The sequence below is a fragment of the Brachypodium distachyon genome, chromosome 1, assembly GCF_000005505.3.
Source record: "Brachypodium distachyon strain Bd21 chromosome 1, Brachypodium_distachyon_v3.0, whole genome shotgun sequence".
Classification (NCBI taxonomy): Eukaryota; Viridiplantae; Streptophyta; class Magnoliopsida; order Poales; family Poaceae; genus Brachypodium; species Brachypodium distachyon.
In genome coordinates this window covers 74,722,564-74,747,637 of record NC_016131.3, presented here as the reverse complement: position 1 = coordinate 74,747,637, position 25,074 = coordinate 74,722,564, and the positions used below count along the sequence as shown (strand labels likewise).

General features: G+C 40.7%; 1 protein-coding gene across 3 annotated transcripts; it reads right to left on the bottom strand.

Moving 5' to 3' along the window:
* Positions 1-812: 812 nt before the first annotated feature.
* Positions 813-23,594, bottom strand: LOC100840701 (CCR4-NOT transcription complex subunit 1). 3 transcript variants are annotated; one of them, XM_010231058.3, is made up of 51 exons: positions 23,336-23,594; positions 22,018-22,318; positions 21,696-21,924; positions 21,255-21,597; positions 21,048-21,161; positions 20,842-20,970; positions 20,576-20,752; positions 20,300-20,491; positions 19,870-20,007; positions 19,333-19,455; positions 18,996-19,240; positions 18,282-18,385; positions 17,625-17,719; positions 17,305-17,541; positions 16,893-17,102; positions 16,667-16,736; positions 16,447-16,544; positions 15,870-16,015; positions 15,678-15,786; positions 15,439-15,585; positions 15,227-15,274; positions 15,027-15,155; positions 14,693-14,929; positions 14,469-14,612; positions 14,297-14,382; positions 14,110-14,215; positions 13,929-14,024; positions 13,684-13,836; positions 13,220-13,396; positions 12,894-13,126; positions 12,672-12,804; positions 12,480-12,599; positions 9,641-9,685; positions 9,189-9,266; positions 8,986-9,102; positions 8,205-8,331; positions 7,585-7,685; positions 7,120-7,248; positions 6,912-6,992; positions 6,435-6,581; positions 6,216-6,353; positions 5,341-5,388; positions 4,373-4,519; positions 4,216-4,277; positions 2,744-2,897; positions 2,467-2,658; positions 2,270-2,374; positions 2,051-2,182; positions 1,480-1,704; positions 1,257-1,358; positions 813-1,184 (listed from the first exon to the last, which is right to left on the bottom strand). In XM_010231058.3, the coding sequence occupies exons 1-51, from the start codon at positions 23,435-23,437 to the stop codon at positions 1,041-1,043; spliced, it is 7,245 nt and encodes a 2,414-aa protein (XP_010229360.2). In that variant the 5' UTR covers positions 23,438-23,594; the 3' UTR covers positions 813-1,040. The 3 variants fall into 3 exon arrangements, with proteins under 3 accessions (XP_010229360.2, XP_014752687.1, XP_014752689.1); XM_014897201.2 differs by having other exon boundaries at positions 12,684-12,804; XM_014897203.2 differs by having other exon boundaries at positions 14,741-14,929.
* Between the last annotated feature and the right edge of the window lie 1,480 nt (positions 23,595-25,074).

Sequence of the window (25,074 nt, the reverse complement as noted above, 5' to 3'; positions counted from 1 at the left end):
CGATTTCAGATACCGTGACACGGGGTACACGTTTCGGGCATTTTCAGGCCGGTGTAGAAAACTCACTGTTTTGGCCGTTTCCGTGGGCTATAGCCCACGTTTTTATGGTTTCCTGGCGAGCTTCAAATACCTTGACCATGGGTACACGCTTTCGGGCAATCGGGCCGGTGCAAAAAATTCTCGTGGGCTATAGCCAACATTTTCGGGTTCCCGAGTGATTTTCAGATACCATGACCCCGTGTTCAAAGTTTCGTGCAGTATTAGGCCGGTGCAGAAAATTCACCATTTTGGCCGTCTTCGTGGGCTAGCCACGTTTTTGGGTTCCCGTGTAATTTTCAGATACCGTAACCCCGGTACACGGTTTCGAACAGTTTATGTCCGGTGCAAAAAATTCACCATTTTGGCCTTTTTCGTGGGCTATAGCTCACGATTTTTGGGTTCCCTGCCATTTTCAGATACCGTGAACCCGAATACACGGTTTAGGCCAGTCCAGAAAACTCACCGTTTTGGCTCCCAAACGATTTTCAGATACCGTTACCCCAGATAGACAGTTTTGGGCAGTTTGACCGTTTCCGTGGGCTGCCCACGTTTTTTAGGTTCCAAGACGATTTTACGATACCGTGAGATGTCGGACAAATTGGCTATCACACACATTTTTTGGTTCCCGAGCGATTTTCACATACATTGACCCAGGTACACGGTTACAGGTAATTTTGAACCGATGTTTTGGCCGTCATGGATTATAGCACACACGTTTTGGGTTCCCGAACGATTTTCACTTACCGTGGCCCCAGATACACGGATTCTGATAGTTTCAATCCGATGCAGAAAATTCGCCGACTTGCCCGTTTTCGTCAGCTGTAGGCAAATATTATTACATCCATATTAATGTCCAAAAAATCCAAAAAAATCTGTTTTTGCCAATTTGCTGGGGGAATAGGCAAATATTATTACATCCATATTAAATTTATGTGAATACTTATAAGGTGACTGGTAGTTATTGGAACAAAACTCAACACTAAAGATAAACAAAAAAGAAGTCAGGCCATCGTTGACCGGTTAACATCAGGGACACCCTCGACAGCAGCTTTTGCAGCACAGGACTTCGCAGCAGCCTCAAACAGCTTCTGAATGTCAGGCGCCGAGTGTGTGAAGGATCGGTTCCAGAAGTTGTAACGAGGGTTCTAACAGAGGAATGTTGCATTAGTGACATTGCCTTGCTTGATTTCATGAAACCATAAAAAAAAAATACACACCTTTACCAGCTCGGTGAAAGTAATGAGTAATCCCCAAGGATGAGGACGTTTCACTATCAGTCGTTCCAAAAGGATCCTAGTTATCTGCTCCTGGATTTTGTCCTGAACATTCAGTTCCACGAACACAGTTACGAAGGGTATATCACTTGCGCAAATCAAAATTTTAACCCATAACAAGGAAAGAGTGGCTTAAAAATATTATACAAGGAACATCTAAAAATACCTGGGTAGCTTCAGCAAATAGATACAGAACGATGAAGGAGAAGTAGTGTGTGTGGTTATTGGGGTATCGCAATTGGTTAGCAATAGAGTTCAAAAGAAGGTACCGTCCCTCTGTATCCAAGTTTGTTGCAAGATTTCTGAATATTTCAGTTGCAGTTGCAATCTGAAAAATATCCATTGGGGTTGTTGCCAATGCATTAACCTTGTTCTCTTGCAGTTGCACAGCCTGGATATATATTTCAAAATACCAGGTAAGAAAAGCATAAGATAAATAGAAGGAAAAAAATTACTCGAGCCAAACTACGTATTTAAACAGATATGATAGGACGAAGATTGCTGCCATCCTATCAAAGATTAATAAGAAAAGCATGTAAGACGAGAAAAGAGGACCATCTGGCTTTTTAGGGCACATCGGATGTAAAAAGTTTGGTCTATGTTCAGCAGAAGAGAGTAGTGTAAAAAGGTTGGTAGCTTTTTAGGGCAAATTCTGGTCTATGAACCCCATGCGTTCGGCAGTACCAATTCGTACTGTATTCCGCCTGATGAGCTAATTTAAGAAGAAAAACACTCACTTGGATGCCCACATATAGAACAAGCGAATTAATCAGAGGCACATTGTAGCATGTCCCAGCAACAATAGCTTCATTTTGAGGCAGCAGCAGCTTTTGCTTAATGTCACTCAGAAAGGAAGAGCCTTCTGGTCTCTGCACAATACCAATGAAGATTCATCAAAGCTGTGAAATGGAAGTCTCGAATAAAGACTAGCAATCCACATAAGTAAATGCTAACACCTTAAGATACTCATCAACATCAGTCTTCATATGCTTCAACTTCAGAGCACCGCCAATATCTGACATGATTCGTGGAGCTATTGAAATTTCAGCTAGCAGATCAATCTGTTACAAGAAATAAGAAACCTAGTCAAATATTGCCTGATCTGACTGAAATTAGAGTAAACAAAGAAGTGTTAATGCCTCCTTGAATAGACCTTCAAATTAGGAGTCGACGGATCTGGAAGTCTCATGCTGTGTGGATAAGCACTAAGAATGACATTGCGCATTTGAATGCAGCTGGTAGGGATCACATCACAGAAACTGAAGTGATAGTCACACAGAAATTCAGGAAAATCATGTAGTAGTACAAGCAGCACCCTCATAGTTCCTTTGTACAAAAGGCGCACCTGCATAAAAGATACGCAAAGGGTATAAGAACTGGTGCAACATTACTTGAACCAGATGACAGAGAGAGGCAGTGGGGGATTTAACTGGTTCTAAAAGGTCAGCATTTCTCAAATATGGCTCCATGAATTTGAACATATCAACAAGCAGCCGTTGAAAAAAGGGCCACCCCTTTTGCGAATTGCACATCAGCAGTCTTGGCATGAATGTTCTGTGACTCACCAACTCAAGCCAAGCAAAGCTGCAACAGAACAGTGTTAATCAGATAATACCAAAATATTATTACGAATTCAGATGTCGAATACAGTACGACTCTAGAAGTGAATACTTCGGTTTTAGCTGCAATCAACAACCAGAAAATATTACCGTTGTTATGGGAATTGAGCTTGATGGCAGTAAGCACATGGCAAGCAGCAGAAGCAGGCAGCTGCAGTATCATATATGTACTGTTATCCTAGTGTTCGTTTGTTTATTTTGCTTGGCCATCTTATCATTTGATTCATTAGATAAGAAGAGAAGAACTGCTAGGTGAGGCCAGCACTACCAAAGAGCATTGGCCTGGCCATCTGGACGCAGGCAAAGAAACAAACAAGGTTTTCCATTCCTCCCCTTCCTTCTACAGGGAAGAGCCTCGCTGGCAGCTAGATAAGCGTTAGCACCCTAATGACTCCTCAATGTACACAACTTTGCACGTAACAGCCACATAAAGAGTAGAGGGAAAAGACAATCAATTTGACTGTGGTGCGGGATTACGGGTTGACACTAATATAAAACTTCAGAGTACATAGGCTTATTCATCTGAGTTGGGGAACAAATTGCTGAAACCAAATAATTAACCTAAAAGGAATTGCCCATCTAAATTTTGCAATCAGATTCAGTGAGGAAGGCAGCAGCCACATCCTTTGTTAGCCATCTCCAAATGTTTACTACTCCCTCTGATCCATAATAAGTGTCGGGGAGTTAGTGCAAATTTGTACTAACCTTAGTACAAATCCCCGACACTTATTATGGATCGGAAGAAGTAGATGAAGAAATTACGCAAGTGAAGAGAAGGAGCGACTGGTACATACTCCTACACACTATGCAGTCTCCAGTTCTCCATATATCAATCCGGGTCATCGGGCCAGGCTGCCCATGCCCAGGTATATCCACACCCTACAGGTAGCAACCCGAGGGAGGGTGGGAGAAAAAAGGTTCAAAACTTTTTGTACTTACTTTATCAGTATGATCTCAGACCAAATCAACTGGCAGTCTGGCACAGGGTTAAATTTTTCAAGAACTACACTATTAGGATACTGCGAGCATCTAACTCTGCATCGGTATAGGCGCAAGCATGGAAGCTACAGTTCAGACAAAACAAAATTTAACAAACCACTTTGGGAAGGAGAGGATTAATGAACCTCATCTGTTGCATACAATATCAAGCTAAGCACATCGACCTTACAGTCTCGTATGATGCCAAAAAATATGAGGATTCGGAAGTGTCAAATGATATAGCATCTAGATATTGACATAGCATGAGAAATTTGATAATGGGCCAAAAATATGACAAGACAAACCTCAAGCTAGGAATCCTCAAGGGCTGCAGTAAATGGAATGCATTTGCAAATGCAGTCAAAACCTGCTAGACCAAATTAAACTGTTATATTACTCCTGCTAGAATAAAGAATAAAGGAATAAATTATACATAGTTAAAAGGAATAAGAGGTTGTGTACCTGAAAATTAGCGCCATCATGATGGGGGTCAGAACTACTAAGGTCATTCAGCCAATTTATAAACAGACGGAAGAATGGTCGAGGGTTGAATAAAGATTTCTTCTCTTCAGCATCTTTCTGAATGATCTTAACTGTCACTGACAGAATCTGGACAAGTTGAATGATACTTATTTTGGGAACTGGAGAATAGCAAGAATTGGAGAAAATAACAGACCTGGCCGGTGCTGGTAACCCCCTGGTTACCAGTGTTATTACACCGGTCACGGTCAAATAACACCATCCAGAATTTTGAATGTGAAGCTGCTAACCAGCTAGCTACCAATTAAAGAGACAATAGCAAGTTTATTTCATGAAATGCAAATAAAGAAATATATTTGATCATGCATCATTGCCAAGATAACAAATATTCGATATCAATTATGAAAACACGTAAGCAAAAGGGAGCAAAGCAATGAACTCGTAAGAAAGTTATCATCGCCTTCTTTTTAACACAATTTGTGTTTGCTGTCATAACAATTTCAACACTTTCAGGAGTTTGCATGCAAGAATTGTAAATTCAAAACTACAACATTTTCAAAATCTACGATTTTGTTTTAAAGCAGAGAAATACAAAAATTCTCGACAATCTTTATCCTAGAATAGGCACTTGGTCCTATCTCTACAAAACGAATCTCCACCTCCTCTCTTTTAGGCTTAAAGAGGAGGTTGCAGATAACTTCTCTGTTTGGCTTCACCCTCTTGTATAGTACTCCGGTACTCCCTCCATTCCATAAAGATTGGCACGGCTAGTACGGCTATGAACTAGCCGTGCAAATCTTTATGGAACGGAGGGAGTATCTCTTTGTTCAGCCTCTACTTTCTTCCTTTCCCTCCTCCATACTCCCTCTTCTTGTACATATGTGTCTCGATTAAAACAATACTGCCAGGGCATCCTTATAGTTTTCAGTCAAAAATCTACAATTGTGTACCTTGGGAAGAAGACTGCCTTCATTTGGTCCCATCTCCACTGAAGAGTGCTGAAGACAAACAACAAACAAGCAATTAGTATCAGTAGAAAAGAATTCCGTTAACCTTTTAGCGCATGGCAAAAAAATTGTGACTTCAAAAATCTTTTTGGCAGACTTCCCATTTAATATTATTACATGTGGCTATTAATAGGGCAACATTTTTAACACATCAGGAAATGTGGTTAAATTTCCTACAAGAATCACAGAACAATTCTGCGAGTTATATGGCCAATCCAGTTGATAATATTGACTGCAAGCAAATCTAATAATCCCTACTAACTTGGTGTACAGGAGAAGCAACAATTTAACTGTGAATGAAGAAACAAAATGCAGCAGAACTCATAGTAGTGCATAATAATATAGATCATATTATGTACTCCCTCCGATCCTATATTCTTGTCTCAAATTTGACCAAATATGGACGTATCTTTTCTTAAAAGGTGTCTAGATACATGTAATATTTCGACAACAATTTAGGATCGGAGGGGAGTAAACCTCAAATTCATTTATTGTGATATATGCATCAATTTATAAGATATATCATTGAAATAAAATAAACCAAACAAATATCCAACCAAGCACGCTATCCCAAAAAGATGTGGATATCCCTATCACATCCAGTCATATCCACTCAACCAAACGAACCCTAATAAAAACATTTCACATGCCAGTTCCTGCTCACACACATAACATATTGACAGTTGAAAATTCCATTTCATTGAACCTTTCAGTTCTGTCATGTTCTGATGCTTGTTTATATAACCCTAAATAATCAACAGCCAAATTCAAAACTCAAAAGTAATAAGCAACATGTGAAGAAATATCCTTATAGATACCTTGAGTACCATAGACACAAGCTTCGAATATGAATCAATGGGGAAATAAGATATATGTGGTTGTTGTGATGACTGCTGAGACAATCCACCAGGAGCAACAATTTGCTCAGAGACTAGAGAGCGTGTCACAGCAAGTTCCTGATTGATCAAAATTTGCATCGAAGTAAATAAAAAGATAGCATACAAGTTCAGTACAAACTACATAAGTAGAATAACCACCGTGAGAATTCGGATGAAGCGTTCAGTGGATTCATCTCCCTTCAGCAGACCCATATGTTCCAACTGCATAACAAAATGACTATATGCCGCATCACAAGCACTTGGATGATCACATACTTGACACCACTCAGTATATAGGTGTGCAACCTGTGAATGAATAAACATAATGCACCAAACTTCCTTGCATATAGAGTTCATCCCTGATGAAGTGATGATTTATATACTATCTAACCCATACACAAATTATTAATAGAAAACCTCGATGTAACAGATTGACTTATATTGCATAGTAATAACAATATCATTTATCAATAATGTGGAAATAAGAGGATGTCAGCAACAGAAATAAGCATCTGAAGCACAGAAAAATCTTACTAGTCTATCTTCAAGATTTAAGTAAACAAAACAAGTCTTACTAAATACAACAGAAAGAGCTATGCAACTCAGCAAAAAGTTTCAACGAAGAGTCGAAGATACCTGGTCATGGAAAGTAACAGACTCAGCTAGAGTGATATCATTAACACTGTTTTCCTCTTTATTTGTTTGGCTAGACAAGACCTATGAATATGCAAGAGCAATATATAATTGAGTCACCGGAAATCCATTACGAGAACAAAAGATCTTACGAGTCATGAGACATATTCACGAGTGTGAAAATTGAGATCATTCTTAAATATTTCCTGACCTTTTTATCCTTCGGTTGTCTGACTTTTTCATCCATCCCAAAATCAAAAGTAGGAGCAGTGTTGGCCTTATGTCTTGATTTCTCAATCAATTGTTGCAAGGACTCAGGTGAACCTGGCCTCCTTGAAATCTGCAAACCAAAGTCGTTACCACTGGTGAAATCTGTTTGTCAGTAACCACCAAACCTTCCTAGCGAAGGCCAGAAGCATTAAAAGCACGCGTGTTTGAGTGAACCCATTTTGAATCAGGTAACTGAAATACACTAAACTTAATATCTGTTTCAGTTACTGCAATATCTAGCTGATCTCCAACATTTGTGATGTTTTTGTTCTTGGAAAAAAAATGTTTAAAAAACGTCAGGTGAACCAATATACATAGCTGTCCCCGATTTCCAGAGCCAGCTCCTGGGGTCAAGACAAACAAAGCAACAGCTAAATATATAGATCAGCTCATAAAATCAGTGTACCTTTGACAGTGCATCAACAACACTGAAAAGTTCTGAGATGCAAACAGAGTTCTGAGAAATCAATTTCTGGACAAGTGACATGGCAAATTCTGTTGCGATCCCTGAGATTGAAAAAAAAAATAGTTGGCAAAACTAATTAGTTGATGAAAATTACACACTTCTTAATCAAACATTAATTAATAAAACAGCTCCAGTAATTATGAGGGATAGCTAGTTTGCATGCACCCAAACTGTGAAACAAATACTGCTAAGTCCATAAATAGGTCTGATTGCCCACGCCTTAGGTTAACCCAGTTGAAAATGTTGCTAGCGTCAGAAAAGTTTTCTAGGTCCCCATGATACCCACCATGCAATTTCACCTCATCGTTGACGTTTGTCATATGATACAATTCACAGAACCTAGTTCATTTGGAGGTTTGTCATATTAATATGATTCTCAACAAACCATCTTGGCCCTAAAAAAAACAACGAGTTCATTTAAATGTAGGTAGGGAGGACATCTACGTGTAGTTTTGTGGGTATATCCCCGTACAAATACCCACAGAAATAAACTGTACTAAAATCTATTCAGAAATAATAAAAATGTAATTTTGGCAACAAATATGAACGCTTCAACGTACTGTTTCTTCCACCATCAATTAGCCTTGCCAAATAATCATTGTATTCCCCAAGACTCAGCAAATCAGAACGAATAAGGGCAATAATAATTTCAATGTTAAACTTCTTCTCGTCGTCAGAAAATATCACCTGTACACGTTAACAAGAAAATTAAAAAAATTGTATGTGAAATCCCTAACCTGAAACTATGGAACAATAGAAGCAATCTAAGACCATGGGTTCATAAAGTTCACTAGAAAGACTGAATACCAACTGACTCTGCACACAAAGCAAGACTGCAAGGATTCTGAAAATATGCGACATGACCAACTACCCCAGTCGCCCACCAAACCTTCCAAGAGTTCAAAAAACGGAACAAGGGGTTGTAATCTGTATTCTCGGTCTGTTGTTTATTAAATTAAATATTATTATCTGCGCTGCCTGACATGCAAAACACTAAATTATCTCACACAAGACGATAAAAAGGATGGTTCACTCTCGTAGAAGAAAATCCAAACCTAACAGACATCAACCTTGGCTATAACAACCCATACTAGATAGTTGAGGGAGCAGCAGCTTTACAGGACATGTTACATGCAGGTGGAATAAAAATAGATGGTATAACAAATTTAAACATGGCATTCAGATGATTCAGGCTCAACGACGAATGCATGAACAAGAAATACCTCAGGATTAACAACCAAAACTACATCAACCAGTAGCATAACACAACTGAAATACGGAAAGCCAGGACAAATAAAGCAGGTAACCAAAATATCAGGTGAGTATCACGAATAAACATACCCAATTTGTTAGCTCTTTAACAACAAGCTTGCAGACATCTCGTATCGCAACTAAAGTTGCTACAAACCACATGACACGGCCACTATTTGATGTGTTGTCATATAAACTTTTGAAAACCTGGGAACAAAGACACCAAAAAGCTCAAAACAACAATTAAACCAGTACTATGAATAGTAGCCATAACAAAAAAGAATACGGTTTACCTTTTGTGCAACAGCTAATGCAGCCTCATCCGGGCTAACACATTTGACTAAAAGATCAGGAACTTCTGCAATAACAGACTGAATAGAAGAATACAACAAAGAAGATAGGTTAATCTAATAGCTAAATTGCTAATTAGATAAAACATGGGTTAACTTATTCATTAATGAACCGATGGTTGGTTTCATAGTTCCACTAAATATTAGAGAAATAGTACGAAGAGATATTTGGTTGACAGTCAGACATTGCCAACAACCACACACTGTCTTACACTACAATTGCTAGTTGCTACACATCTTAGAAAATACATGGGAGGATGACAATATTGTTTCTCTAGCTACAGTTTTCCCACCAATTTTTGAGAGGTTCACACAACAGGAGCAGTAGCATCTGGAATGTCACACTTTGCCTAAAACATTAGCATGTGTAGCACAAGTAATGAGGGTTAACTGACCTGGATTTCCGAATCTTTACCATCCTTGGCAATCAAGGCTTCCAGCTGGACAGTAAGCACAGATGAGTTAAGCAAGTCAAAAAGTTACATAAGCAAATCAGAAAAGTAGGGGGAATGGAGGATTTGGAAAGAGAGATTGCAGTTGCCAAAATATACAGGGAACTAGGATTTAACCAGAAAGTAGAGAAGGCGAGAAGCTACAGCAATTTTCACAATATTTACACTAGGTATATAAACAAAGAATGACGATGCAAATAACAAAATTTAGTGTGAATCACTCCATGCCATCCGAAACAGCATGTTTGGCAACACTGGGAAAGGGGGGTTGGATTTTAGAGGCCCAATCCCTTGTTTGGTATGTTATGGGAAATATAACTGGGGATTGAGTAGGAAAGGCTATTCCTGTGTTTGGTTGCTGGGAGTTCACGAGGAGTTAGCTTAGGAGTTACGATGAACGACCGAGACCATCTAAAACAAACAATTCCCTCTGAATTCCCACCTCAACCCTGTTATTAAAATGGTGGGAGTTGGTCTCTCAACTCCCATGCCCGATCTCTCCTAAACTCCCATTCCCACCAACCGAACAATGAAGTAAGTCCATTTCACACCCTCTCTCCCTCTCTCTCTGAATCCTAGAGCTGCAACACAGCAGGTTGGTTGATTTGGCACTGGTGGCGACCATTGAGCATGACGGTTGGTGAATTCGGTACCAGCAGCGGCGGCGGCAACTCAGCAGCAGCAACTCCTGCTCTTCCCCACCTTCCTCTGTTCTCGTTAATTCGGCCACCGTCGATGTCTGGCCAGAGTGGCTTCACAGGAGAGGTTGGAGAACCAATAATGTCTTGGTCAAGGCCAGGTCAAAGTGCCAGCATGGCGGCCAAAACCAGGTAAATCGAGGGGAAACAGGTCCAGGGGGTACATATGAACGGTATGAGAAGTTGAGGGGGGTATTTTGCCTGGTTTTAGAGTTTAGGATTAAATTTGGACTTTGCCAATAGTTGAGGGGGGTAAAACGGACTTACTTCCCAAACAATTAATTTAATAGCCCACACCAATTAAACTCACATTCCCTTTCTCTAATGGCGACGTATCCTGTGCATCCTGAGGATTTGTGTATCCATGCATCCGGCCGTCGTCGACCATCCGATCGAAATCGCAGAGACCGTATTGCAATCATCACTAATTTGCAGGTAAACACCCGCCTGAAATCTAAGTGACTATTTTCAATTAGCCCCTAACCTCATCGTCGATTGAACAGGTCACAGACCGGATCATGCCGGCTATGGCTATAAAAATCAGGCCACCAGCAGCCTCTCCCTCCCCTCGCCGCGGCTGGAAGTCTGCGCCGGACAAAAACCAGTGCATTGACGGCGGTGGCGGGGCTCGACAACGGCGCGTCGGTTGGAGTCTGCGGGGGTGAGGCGCTCCATCTGCGACGCGGGCCGCAGCGGCGGACATACGGCTGCGAGACTGCGGTGCTTTCAGCCCACCTCTGGGTGCGAAGCGGGCCAGTGGGGCTTTGCGCCCGATTCAATCGTTCAGCAGCACCGGACCACGGCAACATGGCGGCGCGGTGGCCAGATTAATTGCACATATGTGTGCTAGATGGATTAATTAGCAGTAGCAGGTTATGCAGCGTGCAATTACGAGTCTTTCTAAAACTGTTGTGATCGCCGGCGATTTGCCATCACCTGCCGCTTTGCATCCTGTGTCTAGCTGATGCCATCTCTGCCGTTGTGCATGGTCATCCGTCAGTGTGCTCCCACGGAAGAGACGCAGCATCGTTTGTGTTTAGATCATTTTGCAAAACAGCCTTGCAGCGGCGGGCATGTAAGTGCAAAACAGCCCCACAAAAATATCGTGCATGCGATTTGGATCGGATGGTCGACCGCTACCGGATGCATGGATACACAAATCCTCCGGATGCACAGGATACGTCGCCTTCTCTAATTCCCTCCAACCAAGCAAGCTGTGGAATACGACGGTATTTCCCTACTCATACATGTGAGATGGAACCAAGTTAAATCTTTATCTTTACTATTGAGTTGGAGGTGGTTCACTCACACCTCCCACCTCCCTTTTACACCTTGCAAAAAGGTCTCTGACAAAAATATAACTAACTGGAACACAATAAAGCTACTCCTGAACAAACTAAGTTAACCACCTCTAAAAAATCTATGGCAGAAATGAAGCATGGCATGGATCACAAAAAAAAAACTAGGCATGGTGCCGGCGTATGACAAGCAGGGTGTAGACTGAGCACGGACGTTGAGGCATGATGCCAGACTAGGCAGTACTCGGACAAGCAAGCCAACATTGCAATGGCTTAATGTGATTGGTTCTATGTTTGTGTAAGTAGCAAACGAAGTATGTTTAGCTAATTTCTCTAAGAACTAAGATAAATTATCAAATATATTATAATAACATTCAACCAAAAAAATATCCTTAGGGTGATATTAAATTGATAGAACATATGATATTGAAACTTAACAAACTAAAACGAGACCTAAAATGCAACAAATCAACCGACTCAGAAGGCACACTTGCCCTTCCAAATATATAAAGGTTGCCCTTTGACAGTATTAAGACTATATTATACATGCCGATAATTGTTCCTACAGGGTGTTTTCTGTTATTGCCCACACATGTATGACTTGTATGTCGGCCTTTGGCTCATGGAATACTTTACGTATCCATTCTTATACATAGCAGTGAGTAAATCATAAGGAATTTTGAATAACACATGTTTTCCGTTTGTGATTATCAGTTCAAACATATATGGCATACCTATTCGAAGCATAATACATAATATTGAATATTTGAATCCCAATGTCATTACCTTTTGTGAAATTAGTCTGTATCTCTTCAAAGCATCATCAGTGTTCAAAGGATCAGGCAAAACCAACCCAAAATTGTCAACAGAAATTGTAGATGGGGGGAACATCATAGCACTTAAATCCTGGTACAGGGTTGAAACAGGTCAGAAGTATGTGGTATGCAATATATACATGAAATCAAGAAGAAAAGTTACGTCAGCTGTGACCGTTGTTCCTCCCACAGGAAGGTCATTAGATGTCACTGGAGGGGGAGATGTGGATGCAGAGGCGATGGTTCCGCCAAGCCAGCCAGAAGAATCACTGGTCCCAATTTGAGAAGGAGAATCACTACAGGAGACACAAGATATTCATCAATCCAGTGCTAGTAGCTCAAGCAAACAGCATTTCAAAACCAGAAGGTAGCAAAATAGGCCTACCTAGAAAGTTGTGCGGCACCAGGAATTAATTCCTCAGAAACCAGCTCTGTAGGCTGAGTTAGTGTAAGATGAGCTGTTTGAGATGTCAAGATAGTGCTGGAGGTTGCTGGTGCTGAATTTGGGCTGTAAGCTCGAGGTACACCAAAATTGCTCGACACAGCAGCTGTACTAGCTGAACTAGAACCGGCAGCACCAATACTTTGGCTGCGCCTCTGCCATACATGAACAAACTCCTGAAATCAACACAAGATGCAGCTAGTCACATGTATAGTACAGAAACATCACATGTTAATTTCAATTGATAAATTCAAGTCCTGATGCTACACCTCATACACTCGTTGTTGGGCAGCAGACTCCGGCTTAGTACGAAGTACTTCAGGTACAGGGGCAAATGGAACTTGAGCATAAATAAAAGAATCATAATATGCAGGACCAGCTGCGTCTCTTTTTCTCCTTTGTTGTGAAAATGATTGAGTTATTTCGCCATCAATCAAATCAACAGCCTGCAAAATGATGTATTTGTCATGAACCTAGAGAATGAATTTCGCCAGCTTCTGCAATTAAGTAAACTATTTGACCAAATGCTAAAGGGATCGTGCACAACGGTGACAAGAAAAAAAAATAAGAGGTGTCTCCATAGTATGAAGGTAAATAATTGCTAGATGTTGGAATGTAAATTGCTGAACTAGAAGCAACAAGCCAACAACTAAAGAAGACCGTATAATCCATAGGAATTCAAGAAAATGAGTCAAGAATTTAAAAAACAGGATACAGCATGTCAAGGAGCTACCTGGCGAGTGGCTACAGATTCGATAATTGCGCAGCCAAGATCCAAATTGTCATTGATTAGAATATCGGTTACTTGGTCAACAGTTTCACTGTTACTAGTAAGGTTTTGAATAAGGCTTCGAAGATGAGACGATAGTGCAACACGAAGAGGCTCCTACAGCAGAGGGAAAAGGATACCATATAATAGGTTGCACACAAGATCAATACCAATAATGACTAGCAGGACTTCAGACAAGCAAGAAGTACCTTGCAAGTAACATGAGCTAGACTTCCAGCTAATGTCCCGACCATCAAACGACCAGAACGATTTGCAGAATTTATATCCGATTTCGTTGCATAATCCTTCAGGAAGTAAAATATCAGTAACATGTTGACAATTTCACTATAACACGAAGCTTCCTTAACGCATACAGATAAGAAAGGCAACCTTGAGGACAAGTTCTTTTGTAGTTTTGCTTGCTGTTGTAACACTCCTTTCAATTACAGGGAGAATTATCTCTTTGATAGCCTTATCCAACGCCACACCGATGATTCTATGAAATAACAGGCGTTATTAGCTATCCAACAAAATTCAAACAACATACGGCATCAATATTTAGAAATATCAAACATACTTGCTGAACTGCAATTGTGAGCCAAGAGACCCAAGTTTTGTATTTATTTTGAAGTGTATTTCCTCATGTGGAATCAATGACAAAAGCTGCAAACAATATAGAAAAAAGATGCAATTACATAAAATATCTAGTTATGCAGTTAAAGATATGTGAAAATGGTAGCACAGCAAACCTGACTAAGAGAGAGGGGAGATGGTGACAGTGATGCCAATGGTGTCTGGGTAAAGGTGTGCAAGGGGACTTGCTCAGGCATTAATGAAGCAATTTTGTCATCTTCCGCCATGCTGTTAGGAGGAAGACGAACAGGAGCAGTATACTGCAGGCACAAAAGATGTTTAAATTATGACAGAGGAAGAACGCACACCAATGCAATTGAATTGATGATACAAATCCAACCTGATTCAATATACTAGGGAGGCTCATGGCACGGGAAGTGCTATTGACCTGAGGCTGCAGTTCCGCGTGGTTCATTGGAGGGATTATGCCCGAAGATACTTCTGCAGCCACTGGGATTTGAGATGCAACATCTTTGTTTGAAAAATCTGGGTTTCCCTCAACTTCACGTTCTCGATCTCTAAGAAGGGAAGTCGGTTTTACATCTTTCATATCCACGCTGAGGTTCTTAAACAGGACCTTATATCCCAAATAATAAGAGTTAGTGAGTCACGCAATGTAACAAACCAGAAGATACAGATTCAACAAGACAGTTTAACCAAAAAAGATTTCGAACCTCAATGTCAAATTTGAGATTCATCTTGAGGTTTGGTAGGTTATAGATCTCAGCTAGTAGACTAAGAATTCCCATTGTCCAGGGATTAGGAGGACGATATACTATACTTGACTGGCAAGGTTCGAGAATCTGCAGGGCAAGCATTGGTCATGATAGTAAGTAACACATTCCATACAAATGATAATACTGCGAAAGCACACCTTTGAAGTGAATGGAATTACAGCAATCATCAGTCCTTTCTCATATGCCTGAAAAAAATATTCCAAAAGACCATTACGCAATAGGTAGAGAATTGCTTGAAACCGATTGGCAGAATCACCCCCGGCAATGCATGCACATAAATAATAGAGATCAAAGATAACTTTGGTAGAAGAGGCAAATAAAAATGCAGATTCTAGTACAAAAGAAGAACCTCCACAATAAGAGATTTTGGGTCAATCTCCTTAGCTCTTAGTGTCTGATTCCTTCCAATGGTGAATTTTCCCAACCAACTGCCCAAATTCTTTAGTAAGGAACGTTCCTCAGAACTAGATTTGATAAGATCTGATCTTAACAGAACCTGCATAAGCAAATCTTAAGGTTCAATAAACTAGTTTTACCACACGAAAGAAAAAGAAAAAAAGAAGGTAGACAAAATAGAATGACCATGACCTTGCAGTTCTCGTACGTAGCTTTGAGCATCTCCTTACTCAAGGATCTTGAGTTAAGTTTGGCAAAGAACTTCAGATACAACTCATGAAAATTTGGTTCGATGCTTGCCCTGCCAAGATAGTATGTAACTGTATAATTCATCCAGGTTACAAGACTTTATGCAAAAAAAAAGGAAACAAACAAACACGATACCTTTTCATGACCATGTATTGTGCAAACCAAGGATAATACTGTTCCTGAAGCACTTGATTAAATTCGTTTGCCTTTGCTTCCAAATTAGAGGTGGATATATTGTTAATCATAAACAAGATCTTGTCCTGAACTTCAGATGGAGGAGTCTAGGTGGAGGGGAAAATTAATTAGCCCAACTTATGTATTCTTCCATGAGACACGAGTGTAAATCAACAAAAACGACCGTTTCCTAAAAAAAATAACCAAATCTGAACCCTTTGCTCAACCCCAAACCTCCGCAGCATTGAACCTGACTAGGTTAACGCCATATGGCTTGGCGTTGAAAAAAATTATCAATTTCGTGAGCAACCGATGTTTTTTAATCGATGTCAAATTGCTATGTTTTTTCAACACCAAGCTATATGACGGTAACTAGTCAAGTTCAACGCCATAGAGGTTGGCGTTGAGCAAAGGGGTCAGGTTTCGTTAAAGTTTTGCAATAAGATCCTTTTTAGCTGAACTTCAGAACAGAGTCATTTTTTGTCGAATTACACCGAGACGTGACAGCACATAGAAGAGAAAAGATAGTAATACCAACCTCGATGGGTCTATCTCTTTGTTCCGCTGCTGCTACAAGTGTCTCTATATTTAAAGCAGCTCCAAATCCCGTCACATAGGAATGTTGCCGAGGCAAGCCTGAAAAAAGAGGACCATAACAATAATTCATGGAGTGGTAGCATAGAGGTTATATATAAATAAATAAATAAATAAATAATGATGGCCACTATTCCCATATACATGACAAGCAATCAAGTAACCTGTGGGAGTACTTCGAGGACGCAGAAAACCAGTAGTTGCCATGTTTGTAGAGTGAGCTAGTGCAGTTGCCTACAGTTAGATTTTGCAGTAGGTCAAGAGACAACCAGTGTGTAAATTACAAAAACGAAAATGGAGGAAAAAAGACTGGAAAATCGAACTGCATCCAAGGATCTCACGATTATGCAGTGACGAAATAATAGGCAAATATATAGGTAATCCTGATACCTTTAAATCAATAGTCGAATCAGCAGGCGTCAAAGGAACTGGAGGTTGACTAGGTAAAGTGCTATTATTCTGAGAGGTGCCCATGGAGACCATAGACCTGTCCCCAAGAACACCTGGTTCTGGTTGCCTTTGCTGCAACGGGAAAGAAGAAAGTGTTCTTCCTAGCTGAGTTGGGGATGTCCCCATGAACTGCCATGATGGTTCAGAAACCTGCATAAATTCAACCATGTCAATCAGGGAAAGGGTTTATGTCATAGTAAAGGATATCAAATCAGCAAGAAAGTGGGACAATCTTATATTCTTATTGACCGGGAAAAAGAATCAAACAATACAATCGCGATGGCCATTCCACCTTCGGTTCCAACTCAGTCCCCAGAGATTATTTCCCCTTTCTAAGTTTCTGGTACGTTACCTCCATGGTTTCCATTGATGACGAGCCAGAAACATGCTGCTCTGCAGAAAGCAAGTTGCCAACATTGGGCTCGTTTTGACCTGATGAAATACTGGCAAGGGCTCGCTCAATTGCATAGACCATGTCAGCATGATTTTCACGAAGATGTGAAATCTGCAATATGTGATTGCAGTACTGTGGCCACTCTACTACACGATCCATGAACTGTTCCAGTGCTATCGTACCAAACAGAAACATCTGCAGCCAAATAACACCTTCAGGATTACAAAATTTACAGATCAGCTAACAAATCAAAATGCCAAAACAGAATAGATAGCTACCTTTGAATCAAGAGACTTGCGCAAGGCATCAAGAACAGCACGTAGAGCAATCCCTAGTCCGAGGTGAGCCACAAGTTGATGTTTAATAAGGGAGCCTATATTCAAAGATGGAATTGGTTACAGAACAGTACAACTGATTAAAGCAGACGATGACTTTTGCACTTCCGCATAACGTGCTCAATGCAAGGCAAATGATGACTTTCAAGAAAATATGTTCTATGCAAGCAACCAGGGCATTCATTTACAGCATAAACTGGTGTAGCAGAAATGAACAGAGTGTGAACTCTATTATAATGACATATGTTGCTGGCAACTGAACATATGTAAAGAACTAACATAGAACATGTGTGCATTTTTCATAAATCCCATAAAACCATAATGTCAATTAACTTGCATTGCTTGGATAGCATCACATAGTAAAGGACAATAAGACCTTGATGGAAGCACGTGTGACTTCTAGCAAAATCCAACATGGTAAGAGTCTATATAACATAGCAATCCATTGAGCTGAAATTTCCTAGGCTGGATTGTGGATCTGTTCATGTAGAGCAAAAGACTCTTTACACAAGTCCATACTCTTTAATGAAAAAGTAACCTGATGTCACAATTAATATGATAAATGCTTATGAAGGTTCAGCAAAGTGAAGATATACTTACCAAACAGCACAGCCGCTAGTTTTAGCTGCTTATCAGGATACTTCGTAAGAAACTTGTATTCCTCAAACAGATTTGTGATCATACAGTTGAAAATCAATTGCTCCCTGGATATCCATAACAATCAGGTAATCAAGTTGTCAGCAACTGAACATGGGTCGGTGCAAGAAAATCTACTCTAAGACAATGCTTCACCATAAAAAATAAGAACAGAGGATACTACTAGGTTGTGGTGTTCATTATTAAGATGGAAAATTTGAGAAGAAAATTTGGAGGCAATAAATTGTCAACATAAGAAGTCGGCATGTTAGCTGGAACTTCTCGAAACAACTATTGCATGTGTGCAGTCTACCCTAATTGAACAGAAGTTAGGAGTTGGAATGATAATGATAATAATAATAATAATAATAATAATAATAATAATAATAATAATAATAATGTCTAGAAGGCCAGATAACCAAAATAACGATGATGTATCTACATCATGCCCTACACAACAGAAGGAAAGTAATAATGTTGTATTTAATGCTTGGGTCAGCTATACTCTTGAATAACCCACCCACCCACCCCCCACCCCCATTTCAGCTTATAAACATCAGTTGGTGTAATCCTCGTTGCAAGCATTTGCATTAGCCTTTGCAGTGTTTCTATGTCATTACATAAACCACATGGTTAACTCGAACAGGCAATAATGTCGATTTTAGTATAATTGAGCACCTCTTCTCAGGAGATTCTTTGAAGCGAGCCAGCATTTGTATCATAGAATCAATGCTTATCTGTCCAGAAAACATCTGCTGAAAATATGCATTAGCTTCTACTTCAACATCATCTGAACCTCCCTCCGAGGTAGGGGTATCCCTTACTACAGAACCATGATTCCTTGATTCATACAACGTATACAATTCCCTTAGTTCATCCGAAAGATGATTGGATAAGAGCAGCCCTAAGTGGGACTGGAGAACCTGCAAATGTGGATCACGTATTAATGCGTCAATATTAATGGAAGAGCCAGTAGTAAATCGCATAATTACAATAACCAAAGACACAACCAAACCTTCATAAAAGGATGGCAAGCCTCCAAATATTTATTGATAACACTAACTTGAGGTTGCTCCATGGTACCCTCTACCACATAAGATGCGGCGCTCATAGTTTCTTTCAAGAAATTAACACATTCCTGGGAATCAGAAGTGTAAGTAGGGAATGCTAAAAACTTGGAGACGGCGATGAAAAGTACTACCTCCAGGTTTTTCTTCATTGTTGTTTTGTACGTCAACAATCTCAGTTGTAAGCAATTTACCACAACCATTTTAGTTACATGTTAATCATGAGTATAAAAACTATTGCGGTTCCGAAGTAATTGTTTGAAAAATCTAGTAATAGCCTTTGCACATGAAAAATCCAAATATCGTTGTGTATATTAGCAGTCAAAATTTCAAAACATTGACTGCTTGCATTACTAAAACGACATCTAAAAAAACGGAGGTAGTACTTAACAATTAACATATTCGAAACTCCACAACAAATATGGAAAAGGATAAACTTGCATCATTGAGATGCAGTAATTTTGTACCATAATTATGCATATTACCTTGAGAAAACTATCCTTGTATATAATTAACTTTTCAGTCAGCCATTTCTCAAGATGGTTGTGATCTTTCCAAGAAGCAGCAGCAGCCAACTTAATGCTGAATGCAAATGGAGTAGAACCAAGGACAGCAGATAGGATCTGTTTCAGGTGGAAATAAAAATTGAATGAAACAAATGCAAGATGACAATATCGAGAACACATTACAGTTTAAAAATGGTACCAATCACCACATACTCTACTGTTAGATGTGTATGGGGTGATCATTGTGCAATGTGCATCGGCGATTTTTGTTTCATGAAAAGCTTACTATTTGTTGTAGTTGTAAAGAGACAATATTACCCCTAGCTTCCAAAACAGAACAAGTAAAGAAGAAGCTGCAATGAAATTGTTTGATTCTGACTACTGTCAATGTTGATGTAGCTGTACAAACCTTCATGTCTTGACACACATCAACAATTCTCAGAAGGCAGCTCGGATCAGAATGAGCATCAACAAAACCTCGAAGGGTGAGGCAAGTGTTAATATGCCAGAGAGAATTCACCACATTGCTCTTTGCAGCGTCCTTCAGTATTGCAGGAAACACACAGGACAGTACTTCGAATTGCAGGAGATTATACGCAGTCTGCATACCAGAGGGTGAGACTTAACAATAGTAAAATGATATAATTTTGGATATAGCTCGTTAAGCAGGGATAGAAAGTCATACGTTGATGTGTCCAAGGCCAACAAGTAAGAGCTCAGGGCAGTGTTCCAAAGGGTACTCGAGCATTTCTCGCACCGGCTTAGTGTGTCCGACTTCAGCAAGCTGGCATAAAACCTCTAGAAGGTCAAGGCAGAACCAAGCACTATTACCTGGACTAAGACTTGCAAACTCCGGAAGTGCCTAGAAGAAATCACAAATGTTAGATGTATGAATTACACACACTTTTGTCATGAGTAAGGCCACATGTTGTCAAAAATTCAAAATAGTACCAACAGCCTCGAAGAGTGTGCAAATGTAAACATAGTAGCAGGAGCAGAAACGGCATGCTTTAAGAATGATATCTGGCCATCTGTATTTGTCCACATTGACCCACAAACAGCATGAAGCGGGAATCGGTCCTGTAGTATTCAACAAATTTGTCAGCCAAGCAGTTCTGTCTGTTGAAATGACTGAACAGAAACACTCACAAACAAACCTTGCAGGCACGAGCATATATAGACATCAGCAAATAGAAACCTGCTTCATCAGGAATACTGAAACCCCCATGGTCAAGATTTTCCATTACTTGGACCCAGTTAGTACTCGGGGCCTATACATGGAAAAGAACAAACAAGTCAGAATGTAGAAGTGCAAGGCGAAGGAAAACAATACAGCATGAGGACAAAAAAAATCGAGCGCTCACAACTGCGTTGATGGAATCCACAAGAACATCCGTGTTCCATGTAGTTAATTGGGGTGAGTTGCTCGTAGGGCTATTTCGAATAGCAGATACAAAGGTTGCATGTGTGCTATTCTGGGCCTCTCCAAGACTGTTGTGATTGCCAATAACTGCCCCAAGCAACTTAGATATTGCCACATTATCAAGGGGCTCAAAAGCAGAAAGCATTTCCATACAGTGTGCAATGTCAACAGTACATCCATAACCCAACTCGGTTACAGTGTCTGCCATACTTATTTCTTTACCAATTTCAGAAAGAAGTGACTCAAAGTCAGCACTTGTGCTATTAAAGTACAGATCCAAATGTCTGCGTGACACAGAAATTAAGGGGGGTAAACATAAGTGAACAAATGGACATGAAGAAAACTAAAACATAAAGATTTTGTCTAGTGAAAGACTGAACACCTAGAAGGATTTGTTGACTGAATATCACGCTGCTTTTTGGGGATAGGAGCAAAAAAAGGACTCTGCCCGACTTCTAGCAGAGAAGTAATGCTGCTAAAAGTATCCATATGCTTTGACAAGCCATCAGTCTGTTGAAGGAAGACAACAATTTCATGAATTTGGTCATTTGATACCGATTGGATAGGATTCAAGCACAACTCCTCAATTTGAGCAATTGCAAATTGTTGCCCTGGAATGAAAAGAATGTAGATGTTAATGAACAACTAATGGAGGAGCAAGAATGACGCACTCAACACAATGTTCAACAGCAGTGACTGTTTACCTTTCTGCTTCATGACTGAATTCTGAGAATCAGACAATGCAAGACCAATACCGACTTTCTCGGCTGTTGAGAGTTCCAGGACACTCGACAGGGTCTCAAGGAGGCCATCGGTAGAAGTTATCATCATCACTGCTTCACAAAAACAAGTACAGAAGTATGTTTTATCCAGACAATATCTGAAAATGGCGGAGAGAAGATCATGTTTCCACTGGAAGTTCTTCTCCTCCCCGGCATTCAACAACACTTCATCCAAACAGACTTGGAGCAGCAAAACACATCCATCCAGACCATTGTCAACTAACTGAAAAGGTGGTAGATAAAATACATTATAAAACATCTAGCAAACTTGAGACATAATTGGTATTCTGGCTTGTATGAGGAAATGGTTAAAAGCAATAAGTTCTTGTAATCGGCCAGCAAACTGCCAGATTGTGCACAATGGTCCCCTGAATTACATAAACAACTGGCATAATCTGTGGAAGAAGAAATACACCATAAACTCTTTAATGAAAGTAGCAAAGAGAATCTTCCATCCATACCGAGCACTCGCAGATATCAATCAAGCCAGTAGTTGCTAATGAAGCCAATAAATTTTGCTTGAATAAAACATAATACTCTAGTCATATAAAGTAACAACCTGTAACTAATCAAACAATTATAACGGCGCAAGGCTGGCATTGATGTTGATGTAACAAGAAAGTAGAGTGGAGGGGGGCATGCCGACAATTGTGTGCCTTATCTGCAGTTGAGTACCTTGCACGGCGACAAAGAGATGGAATCCCAGACGTCAGCAACGCCCACGTGCTGCTACGTCGCATCTCATTTCCTATCGCCAAAGACAGTCCTGAATCCTTCTATATACTTGGGATACAAATATGGGCCGCCCATAATTCACATAGTGACCGCAATTGATTCACACGATTGGTTTGATATATACATATCATCAAGTTTGGGGTGGGAAAGGAATCCCCATTTCTACTTTCTAACAGTAGCAACGTGTCTTGTTACCGGTTTCTCGGGATTATGACACGGCTTGGGCTTGCCCTAATTTACTGGATAACATAAGCTTGGGCGGAAATTGCCCTAACACAAACAATTCGGGCAGGCCGAATCAAATTGTGGCCGACAAGAAGCTATAAAGATCCAAGATCAGGATCAACGGGGCCAGCAACGCTAGATCGCAATCACCCTAGATACACACGAGGAGCACATGGGCGTCAAGGCGGGCAACGCCTAGATCCGGACGAGATCGACGGGCGAATCGAAGAGCATTGGCCGGGTGGGGGAAGCCCGTGGTCTAGGGTTTGGAGGGTTTTACCTGGCAGAGCTCGCGGCGAATGGAATCGCGGTTGGAGTCGGTGGCGCCCTGGAGCATCAGCCGCACCTCGGCGGCGAGGACGTCAGGGCTCGGCGGGAGCATCTCGTCTCGCCGGCAGACAGCGAGCGGCGGAGGGAGGAGCCGGGTGCGGCGTTGGGTCGGTGCGCTAGGGCTTGGAGGAGGGGGAATGCAACAGTCGGCTGGCCGTTGTCGGTTCAGGCAAAAGGCAAGCAGACGGCATTCAGCCGCTCGTGCCGTCGGGGCCCTGTTCATACGTCCCGACTTTTTAATACGGAGTACTCCGTATACTGCTAGCAAAATACGTATACCATTCCTTCTCTCTAATCTAATCTAATCGGCGTCCTCACCTCGTCTCCTGTCCCTCCGTTTGTGTCCATCAGATAGATAGAGACAGTGATTAGCGGCTTAATGTTACCAATGTCTCTGCTGCGATGGAAAAAATTACATATATACGAGCATAACATATGCTTATATCGTTATATAGGAGTATTTCTCTTTAGGAAAAAGATTCACACTGGGTTGCAATGTACTACTTCCAGCCTCGTCATGTGTATACGTTGCTCTCTTCGATCATGAGATTGGTACAGAACCCAAGGATTGAAATGAACCCAATAAAATAACTAATTCCTTCTTTAATCTAATCTTTGCTTTGCTTATTAGTGAAAAATCAAGGGAGTTTCTATTTCTCAGCCGACAATCGTAGCCATCCAGTAGAGATTTTCATATCCATCGGACATATATTAATCTTACACGAATCTTAATGATCAGATCAAAAGGTTATTATTTCTCAGTCGACTAAGAAATAGCGAAACACGAAAAGTTAAACAATAATCCAAGAGATTGAACCCAATAGTCCAGTTCTCTACCATCGCCACTGGATGTTTAGGTGGACGGAGCGACCAAAACAACACCGTTAGTTGTTTAGGGACTAACGGTTGGCAATGGTGAACATCGGGAATTTTTTTTAACTGGAAACACAATGGTGAACGGGATTGGCAATGGTGAAATAGATGTTCATGGGATTGGCAATGGTCAAAAAGATTGTAATGTTCTCCCCGCCAATATCATATACTTCATACCATAACTAGACCATGTCATAAAAGAACGGGGTCCAGGGTTTACATAATTACATGGCAGAGCTCGCACCGAATGGATTTGCGGTTTGGAATCGGAAATGCCCTGGTGCATCAACCTCTCGGAGAGTCATTAACAATTTAGGGTGACCGCCTAGGTTTTGGAAAAGCCAGCATCAGAGGAGTAACATCTTTGAGGAAGAGTAAGACGAGGGACGATAAGCTGAGAGAAGAAATAGACAACCAACTTCCATATTTGGAGTAACATCTTTGAGGTTAGGGTTGGGCAAGAGCATCCGGTCTCACCGAGAGGCGATGAGTGGCGGATTGGTGTGCGGTTGGTACGCTAGGGCACGAAGAAGGAGGAATGGACTGACCATTGTCGTTTTGAGCAAAAGGCAAGGGGGCGGCGATAAGCAAAAATGATGCCGCTACATCCGGACTTGCTAGCTTGCGTCACATACAGTACGTACGACATCATCTCTCTATGATTTGCATTCTGACATCGTGGCATGTCCGTCCATACATGTAGAGAGAGAGGGGGGGAGGGAGAGTCGTTAACAATTTAGGGTGACCGCCTAAGGGAGAATCGTTAACAATTTAGGGCAACCGTATGGGATTGCAATCAAGCTAATGGTCTAGGTA